Source organism: Gracilinanus agilis, chromosome 5, assembly GCF_016433145.1.
Source record: "Gracilinanus agilis isolate LMUSP501 chromosome 5, AgileGrace, whole genome shotgun sequence".
NCBI lineage: Eukaryota > Metazoa > Chordata > Mammalia > Didelphimorphia > Didelphidae > Gracilinanus > Gracilinanus agilis.
In genome coordinates, this window is record NC_058134.1 from 46631784 (window position 1) to 46641946 (window position 10163).

General features: G+C 36.9%; 1 protein-coding gene across 1 annotated transcript; it reads right to left on the minus strand.

The window, feature by feature from the left end:
* Nucleotides 1-695: 695 nt before the first annotated feature.
* CCK (cholecystokinin) lies at nt 696-9912 on the minus strand. Its single transcript, XM_044677439.1, has 2 exons — nt 9669-9912; nt 696-829 (listed from the first exon to the last, which is right to left on the minus strand). Exons 1-2 carry the CDS (start codon nt 9910-9912, stop codon nt 696-698), a joined length of 378 nt encoding a protein of 125 aa, XP_044533374.1.
* Between the last annotated feature and the right edge of the window lie 251 nt (nt 9913-10163).

Sequence of the window (10163 nt, forward strand, 5' to 3'; positions counted from 1 at the left end):
TGGTCATTCACCATGCCTAGTTCATAAGACAAAGGCATAAGTCACCAGAAGCCAGAGAACATTCTTTTTATTCCATGAACTGAAGCAGTTAGCAGATGTCTCATAGGTCAACTTGCATTTGGAAAGGAAAGGGGGAAGGAGAGCCAAGAACGACCAGGTTTGCCAAAAGCCGTACACTAGGAATAAACAAGTCTAGGCAGAACTGAATCTGATGGACTCCTGATTTTAGAGCAACATAGCCATGATAAAAGACAACCATTTCAATCTCGATTTGGGCTGGGCTCCCAAGTTCCCTCTGGAGGCTACTCTCTAGAATGATCTTATAGGATCTTAAAAAGCAGTTCTGGGGCTCGGACACGAATTACCCCTAAAGCAGATGATGTACTTCATTGCCAAGCAGCCAAGGAGACCAGGCTAAGAGGAGTGAATGAGATTTTAATATCTTATCAACTGTGTAGGACCAGAAATCATAGAGAAAGGAAACACAGGTTTTTCTTCTCTTTTGGAAAATTCTGTATATATGTCTATTGCATTATACAGTTTTACAGGCAGATTTTTTTTTACATTGAATACTTAAATATATTTGATATATATTTAAAACATCAATTTGTAGAGACAACAGATGATTAATTTTGTTAATATTCTTTTTCTGTGGAGAATGGTGAGTTTGATTTCTGACCAGGCTCTGACCCTCTTCAGGAGGAGTATTCATATTCCTCTGCACTGCGGCGCCCAAAATCCATCCAGCCCATGTAATCCCTGTCATTTATCCTGTGATTGGGGTCAATGCTCTGGAGATTTTTGATGACTGGCATTCGAGCAGAAGAACCTGATGGGGTGAAGAGAGGAAAGGAACAAAACCAAATTAATCCATCAATCAACAGTCATTTTATTAAGTTCCTGCTATGTGCCAGGCACAGCAATAGATACTAGTATACAAAGACAAAAATGAGACATCTCCTGGTTTTAAGCAATTATATGTGAAACAATAGAATTTCTAGACACCACAATGCAATTTTAAAGTTTTCTTTGTGGGGCGCGAGACCTAGAGTTAGTGCCAAACAGTTTTTTCTGAAGCATGCACCCATACAGAGGGCATACTAAAAAATACCAGGTGTGTTATTATTGGTGCCTGGAATTAGGGGATGCTTTCTATGTCTTCAGGTTCTTTCCTTGAATGAAACTCTTGGATCCCATGTGTATACACAGAAGACTCAGAATACTTTGAAAATGCACAAAACAGGACTGAAAGTTTCTGGGTGCCTAACATCAACTTTAGTGAACCTTTTCCTAAGCTTTCAACCTAAAAGAAGCCAGTCACTGGTACCAAACTAGAGTGGATGTGCATTAATAGATTGAGAACTCAATGAGCCCTTTGATGAAAGCCTTGGTCTTTCATGGAAGACGAATATAGCATGATGCAAAACAATTAGTAGGAATCTTTGTGATTCCTAGAGCAAGTGGCATGATATATACTCCTTTAGTTGAGTAGGGGCTGGGAGTGGTAGGAGACAGAGACCTCAGGACATTGATTGCTGGTGTTAGGGGGAAGATATCGCTTTTACTAATTTATAGATTTATATATATTTTTATTAGTTTAATCATTATTTTTGCTAACTGATTTGCTAAAGGATTGCAAATGCTGTCAACAACTTTTAAATCTAGTGTCATCTAAATTCTATACCTTGTGACAAAGCCCTGATCATCCCATCTTATTACAGATCTGATAATGGATTTTTCTTTTTTCTTTTTCTTAATTTCTTTCTTTGTAGGTCACAGTTTGTCTTTTTTCTTTTTAAATTCAGTAATCTAAAGTGAACATAAGTTTGCTAAACACAAAGTTCTTTTGATCGCCATTTATAGGAACCACAGCATTTTCTTGGCTCTGTTTCAGAAACCACATATGGCACAGAAGGATCACTTCCCAGTAAGTTAGTTTTGTAAATCACTAAAACACCAACTGCACCCTCCTGATGAGGTGTCAAGCCTCCAACTTCAGAAACTACACACTCAGAAATAAAGGATCTGATTTTGCCTCTAAATTGCATAGATACTCATCATCTAGAGCAGGGGTTCTGAATCTCTATTGGGTCCTGGACCCTTTGGGCAGTATGCCTATGATAAAATACATAGTATTACAATTTGAAATGTATTATTGATATATAATTATATATTGATATATAGTTATCAAAACATTAAAAACAAAGAATAAAAAATCCTGTTAATAGATTCTAGATTAAGAATCCCTGATTTTGAGGGAATTTTTTTCCATGCTTCCTGGAGATGCGATCCTAGGGAGAGTCAGATGTTACATTTTCAGTGTGAGGATTTATACCTTGGAAATCAGCAAATGTTACCCGTTGACACTTGATTTATTGTTTTGTTAGCTGTCAAGACTTAAGAAAATTATGGAGAAAGTGTAAATAATGCGGATTAAATTTAAAAGTGTCTTGTGAATTTTCAGAGAGCTGGTTGTTACATATACAGATCCTTCTCACCAGCTACTACCCAACCTAAGAGAGCTTCTACATTCCTCAAATAATTCAGGGACTACAAATAGAGAGCTTCAAAGTGACCACCCTTGGCTGTTCCATTGCAGATTGTTTCATGGATCTATAGCTAGCCCACAGCATTCTATGACGTCTATGGACCAATTACAGGTTTTTACATTTCTTGTCCAGAATATTTGTAATGGTCTCTTTTTTGACTTGCTGCCCCTCCATTCTATTCCCCACCTAGAGGAAAGCATCCCTTTGATTCCTTGGATGTCCTTTAAACCCCATTGTTTTCTACAAAATCCAGTAGAGGCTCTTTTTTGCCTTTAGGGTCAAATTAGAAAGTCTAATTTTGGGGTTTCCAGACTCTCTTCCACTCTTAACCCATTTTACCTAAATATCCTCTGATACTAGATCCTAGTTTATAGGCTTCCTGCCAATTAGTCATCCTTATGATTTAAGAAAAAAAAACCCTAATAGAGTTAATAGACTAAACAAATACTAATTAAATGCTTTATAAGTACAAAAGCACTAGTTGGAGATACAGAGGTAAAAAATAGAGCCCTGGTCCTCTAGTAAGGTACAATCTAATTCAAGTGCACGTTGGGGAAAGGAGATATGATCAAAAAGGGGTAGTAAAAGCACTAATTAAGCAGCAATTTGTATTGGGGACTATTCTAAGAATTTCTCATTTATCAGATAGAACTCAGAACAATGAATATATTCCCTAGGAGGCAGAGTACCATGGATTGCAATGTTGTTTATTATTTATTTTTGCATCCTAAGGGATATATTGATTGTGGAACAGCTAAGTGGCTTAGGGGATAGAGAGTCAAGCCCAGAGATGGGAGGTCTTGGGTTCAAGTTTGATCCTTCCTAGCTCCGTGACCCTGGACAAGTCAATTAAATTCCATTGCCTAGCCCTTACCTCTCTTCTACCTAGGAACTCAAACTTTAGACACTTCACTAGCTGTGTGACCATGGGCAAGTCAGATTCTGTTTCCCCATCAGTAAAAAGGGATAATAATAGCACTTACCTCCCAGGATTGTTCTGAGGCTCTAAATGAGATACTATTTAAAAAGCACTTTACAAACTTTAAAGCACTGTCTAAATGGTAGTTATTGTATTTGTTAAGTCATCTATGTCTTTGCATTTATGTATTTTTCTAATCCAGGGGCCAGTAAGCTGGGGTCCAGGAATTGGTATCTTAAAATGTTTTGAGCACTGCATTTCACAATAACTTTTCCTTGTAATCCCATGCATTTAAAAACATCAAAAGGTGAAGATCTATCAGTGTTCATATTTCTCTGCTTATTTGTTTCTTTAGTGGTTCTCAGTTGCCTCTGCCCTTCTACACCAAGCATCCCAGGAAAGATACTGCAGTACAGCAAACACATGGTGTCTATTCAGTACAAGTTGACAGGTAATTAGGCATTTCTTAATTTTATCCCTTAAGATTCCTAAATATGCTTGGGTGATCCAAAAAGTCATAATGATTAAATTAATGCACTTTAAATATTCTGATATTGGAACGATTGCTTCCCAGTGGAACTGAAGTCCTCAGTTGGATAAACACCATTAAAAAAACCCCCAACAACCTTATCATAATGGGTACAATTATTTTCCAAATAAAATACTTTTAAAAATATAAAGTAAGATGAAAATCCCAAGCACATTAATAATATACAAAGTGAAGTAGGTAGGAAGGCAATATTAAAAAAATAATTTATTTAAACTTTAAATTGTACCAGATGATAAAAAATGAACTGGCAGGCAAGAAACCCCCCCCCCTTTTTAAGATCTGAGTTAGACTCAAAGGAGCTGAGATATTCCCATGAAGAATTCAAAAGACTGAATGGGTAGATGAAAATATTATTTCTCCAGAGAGTGTGCAGTATCTCTCATTTAAATGATGCTTGGTAAAAATGCCTTCCTCTTAGCATCCCCATAAGATTCTTTTTTAAAAAATTTTAAAAAAGTGAACAATATTTTATTTTTCTCCAATTGCATATAAAAACAATTTTTTAACATTCAGGGTTTTTTTTTTTTCTACAAGGTTCTCAGAGCAAGCATTATTAGCCCCTTCTTGCAGATCAGGAAACAGTCTCAAAGGAGTGAGCTGACTTTTTTTTTTTAAAAAGTGATTTGTAAAATGTAAGAGACAGAATAATTTAGCTCTCCTGATTCCAGTTCCAGGGCTCTTTCCACTACAAAAAAAACTGTAAATGAGATGGTTATAGCTTTTCCATTCCCACATTCCCAAGAGACTCCAATCAGATTTGTGGTTTTCTAAAACTTTTAATGGTGTACTTGGGATTTTAAGTTTGTAAACAAGAATAATAACTTACTTTTATATAGAACTTAAAGGTCTATAAAAGTGCTTTACACATGCTATCTCACACATTTTATGTTCACAATAGTCCTGGTAGTACGTGCTAGTATGATCCCCAGTTTACAGATGGGTAAACTGAGACAGATAGAAGGGAAGTGATGTGTTCAGTCACACAGCCAGGGTCTACTGTAGGATTTAAACTCAGATCTTCCTGACTCCATGTTCGTTCCACGGTGGCTCTATTTACTGTGCAATGTTGTTGCTTTATATTTTCTCAAAATGCCTCTGATTTCACTGCAATATTTCTCTAAATTTTAGGTAAGAGCAACAGAGGACTTAATCAGAAGAAAGTAAGTTGCATTTCCTTACATCCATCTGGTGTTTATTTCTCCAAAGGATGAAAGATATGACATTGTATTTGAAGATTTCCATATTCTAATCAAAGTAATTTTGAATGCAATGGATATAGTTCCTCTTTTGCTCATTATTAATGATGCAAGCTGGATAAATCTGCCTGATAGCTTCTTCATGGTACAAATGAGAAGCTATTAATTTTTCTGGAGGGGGTGTTAACATATAATCTTTCCACTATTATTATCTACCAACAAACACATCCCTTCCCAATTAGCCTTGTAAAAAATAAAAAGAGCAAATGCAAGCACATTTCATCTCATTTAAATATACCAGTTTATTTGTTTTTTGTTGTTGTTTTTGTTTTGGTATTTGGTTTCATCTATGGGAGTAGACCAATCAATAAACATTTATTAAATGCCTACTATATGCCAGGCACTGTGCTAAATGGCTAAGGTTAGGATGAAAGGCAAAAGGCAATCTCTGCCCTTGAGGAGGAACTCAATCTAACTCAGTTCAATAAGCATTAATGAAGTTCCTATCACTATGTGTCAAAACATAAATGCCCTTCAAATGCCCCACACTCTACAGATCAGCAAGGCAATTTTTAATTTAATTTATATAATTTATAAAATGAGAATCTAAATATCTGTGTCCATGGTTACATAGTTCCTTTCAAAGGCAAGATTTAAACCCAGGTCTTCTGGACCCAAGGGCAGTCTTTTATCAAGTACCCACTGCTGCTTTTCTTAGAGAAGCTAACAGATCATATTGTTTATTTGTTCCATAAATAAAACATTAGGTTGGGAACAGATGGTCAACCCAGTAAGAATCTATAAATATGCAGCCCTCTGTCAATATTAGCCAATTTTCAGAATTTAGCTATAGCATATATAAACCAAAGCTTGCGATTTGCTTTGCAAATATGGTATTTATAGTTAGGATGAATGCTCCTCCATAAAGGGTTGGCAAATCAAAGCCTCCCCAGTGACATTGCTGCTGATTCAGGCGAAGGAACCTCCTTGTAATTGGAAATCAGGCTCTGTGCTTTTTGGTCAGGGCCAGGGCAACAGCAGGAGCCACTCGGGGACTTTTGCTATTCCCTTGATCTTGGTGGGAAGAGTCATGGAGGAGTTCCTAAAGATACAACTCATTAAGGTCTACCACACTGACCATGGGGGAACAGATGGGAGATAATACTTTTCAGGTCCTTTATCTGAGAGATATCTAATAACCTCTGGTCAAATACTTTGCTAATTCTAAACTCATATTTTATTTTATATGGAAGTCTCATGAGATACTTCAAAGGAATATTCAATATAATATTCAAAGGAATGGGGTGAGATTTAAGTTCATTTTAATTGCGAAGGGGAGCATAATTTTGTCAATGAGCACCAACAACCTCATAGTATTATGGGCAGCTTGTGCTATGAAGGTGTTCTTCTATATTTTATTTGGTCTAACAAAAGGATCTTAACCTTATAGCAAGAGAGATCAAGGATTTGCAAAGACCTCCCTTACTAAGACTTGAATCAAAGGAGGTTATGAGTGGACATCTGACCTTAATTTGAAAGACCTTCAATGAGGAGGAAGTCACTACTTCTGGAGGTAGCTCATTCACTCAGTTTCAGTGGCTTTCATTGTTCATGTCTTGTCTTCAGCCTAAATTTGCCTATTTACAACATTACCCAATGACTCTCAGTTTTGCCCTTTGGGGTTAAGAAATGCATGTTTTATACTTCTTTCACATGACAATCCTTTTAATAATTAAAGATAGCCAACACATGTCCACTAAGTCTTTTCTCCTGGCTAAAGTGCCCAAGTTTCTCCAGTGAATTCTTGTGTGACATGATTTCAAAGACCATTTTACCATCTGTGCTTCACCTCTCTGGGTATATCCCATGGTATCAAAAATCTTTCCTAAAATGCAGTGCCCCAAACTAAACACAGTATTCCAGATATGGTCAGACCAGAGCAGAATTCAGCAAACAGATCACTTTCTTAATCTTATGCCTTCTGAATTTTGCCCAAGATTGCATGATCTTCTCTGCCCCCCCTTTTGCTGCCATGTCACACTACTGACTCATATTAAGCTTGTGACCCACTAAAACATCCAATCCTAGTTGGATGAAGTGTGGTTTAGCTACATTTTCCCCAGTTTGTCCCAATGAAGAAGTCACAGGCTTGAATCACTGCATTTCTACTTCCTATCTATGAAAAATCTGAGTTGATTACTCAATTTCTCTGTCTTAATTTCCTTGTCTGTAAACCAAGATAAATGGACTTAGCTTATATGATTATTTCTGCCTATATGCCTTGATCCTATTCCTCAGATTTAGTTCATGACATAAGAGGTATATATGGATAAAAGGAAAGTCATATATAAGTAGTCCCCCTGGAAGCAATTACTAAAACTATTGACCTGGAGCAGCATTGGTGAAGCAAAGAGCTGCCCTAGAAGCCAAGAGGACTTGGGTTCAAGTGCTACCTGGGATATATATAGGGCACCTGGGTGGCATAGCAGATAGAGAACAGAACCTTGAGTCAAGAAGATTTAAGTTCAAATCTTACTAGCTGTGTCACCCTGGACAAGTCACTTAAACCTGTTTGCCTCAGTTTCCTCATCTGTAAAAAGGAGCTGGAGAAGGAAAAGGAAAACCATCCAGTATCTTTGCCAAGAAGACCCTAAATGGGATCATGAAGAGTTGGATATGACAAAACAACATTTATTCCCAGAGTAATATCAGATGTTTGAGAGATGATAGCTCATTCATTTCTTAGGGAATTGATGAACAATCTCTGATCATCAGATCATTTCTTGATGGTGAGTTTCTTTAAAGATTTATTATTCAAAGAAATCAAAATATCCCCCTTGCCCATAGACCATCCCTCTCACCTTGGCAAAGAAGCATCCATGTAAGATGAAGTATTCACTCCTAATTTTTGCTTTGTGAAATTGAACATAGACTATTTTAATGTTCTAAGGGCTATTGTTTCTTTCAAATCTTTTAAACTAAAAAACATGATCATCATGTCTTGCTCAATGATTTTTTTTAATTTTTCAAGAGCTTTTACTATTCATCTTGTAATTAATACTAAGGATTAATTGATTATAAGACAAAAGAGGGATAAGGACTGGCAGTTGGGGTTAAGTGACTTGTTCAGAGTCACACAGCCAGAAGTGTCTGTGTCCAGATTTGAACCCCAGATGTCCTGTCTCTATCCCTGGCTCTCTATCCACTGAGTCATCTAATTGCCCCTTGCTCAGTGATTTTAAAGTAAAAATACACAGTGATGATATGATAGGTTTAAGGTTAGAACAGACCTCACCATATAGATCAATCCTGTCATTTTACAAATGGGAAAATAGAGATCTGGGATAGAAAAAGTGTCTTTTAAAGGGATTTTAAGAGGTAAACAATCAAACTAGGAACTCCCAACTCTAGCATCCCTTCCACTATACTAAATTGACCCTACAAATTTGGTTAAAAAATAGGGGTTAGGAGTCTTCTTTTGATTCTGCCCTATTTTAATTAACTGAATTAATTAATTCAGTTCTCTGTGTGAAAATATTTGTTGAGGAAATAATGACATCTTAAAAGAAAGAGCTTAAGTCTTAACCAATGGATGATCGTCAGTATAAGAAATGAATTACTGGGGGCTTTTGAAATGGGTTCTTCTTTTCATAGTCTGGCCTTCTAGTTAACCACTGAGCATTAAAGCAGATTGGGAGTTTTCTCTTTTCTTTCTTTATTTCATTCATTCATTCATTTTTAATATTATTTTTTAAATTGAGGTAAGAATTCTCTCTTTCTTACCCCTCCTCTACTCATTGAAAAGGCAAACAACAAAATCTCAATTAGAACAGGAGTTTTCTTAACCATTTTTTGTACCATGGATGATTTTGGCAATCTGGGAAGCTTGTGGAATTCTTCTCAGAATAATATTTTTAGGCACATAAAATAAATAGGATTACAAAGGAAACCAAAGGCTAATGAAAATGAAGATGAAAAATTTTCCCCCATCCAAGTTCACAGATCCCTTGAAATCTATCCACAAACCCTGAAAGTGTCTATAGACCCCAGGTTAAGAACTACTACCATAGACAATGCAAATACAGAAAATCTTTGCAATACTCCAACCTTCAATTTCTTCATCTGTAATATGAGAATAATAAATAGGACTTAATTCACTGGGTTCACCCTGCAAACCTCTACAATCCCTTCCAGCTTTGTTAAGCAACAGATGATTTTGTGAAACTTTAAAGGACTACATGAAATAATATTATTTCATCACTTGAGATGATATTAATGATCACAGGTTTTGTTGTTGTTTGCAAAATATCTATGTGTTGGGGAAAAAAGAAAAAAATAAAGAATTTCTTCCTCTAAATGTATTTTCTTCTGATTTTTCCTATTGGGCATTGCAAGAAAGCCTTGTAGAAATATTTGCAAGGGATGTGGGAGAAGAGGACAAAGGATTTTGTTACCTTTCCTGGCTTGCTGGATATACCTGGCCAGCAAAGCCCCGAAGTTGCTCCTGGAGTCAGCATTTCCATCAACTCTCAGCTGGCTGGAGGAAGCAGGGGCACGGGCAAGCCGATGCTGGGCAGCCAGAGTCTGCTCCAGCTCAGGACCTCCTAGGTTGGCATGACTATTCTCTTTTGGTTGCTGCCCCAAGGAGCTGGTTGACAGGACAGCAAGGAGCACGAAGATTCTGAGGCTGATGTACATAGCTGCAGGAGGAGCAAAGGAATTTGGAGGCAGTTACGGGAGAGAAGAGAGAAGTTGAATAAGCAGCAGAAAATAGAGGAAGACTGGCTGGCAGGGAGGCTAGCCCAGGTAAGAAATAAAGTGGTGCCTGGTTACACTCTAGAGGAGCTTGTAAGCAAGTACAAATAGCATACAAAGGATATTTTCAGCTGATGCTATGAGACAGACCCTTTACCTATAAAAGAGCTTTTTAATGCTGTTCAAGTGGATTG

What these genes read in the sequence shown, in the direction of transcription:
- CCK (XM_044677439.1), bottom strand. Translation starts at nt 9,912, where the DNA reads ATGTACATCAGCCTCAGAATCTTCGTGCTCCTTGCTGTCCTGTCAACC. An exon ending in TATCCAGCAAGCCAGGAAAG is followed by an intron (nt 830 to 9,668) that starts GTAACAAAATCC and finishes TCACCCCATCAG; the next exon opens with GTTCTTCTGCTCGAATGCCA.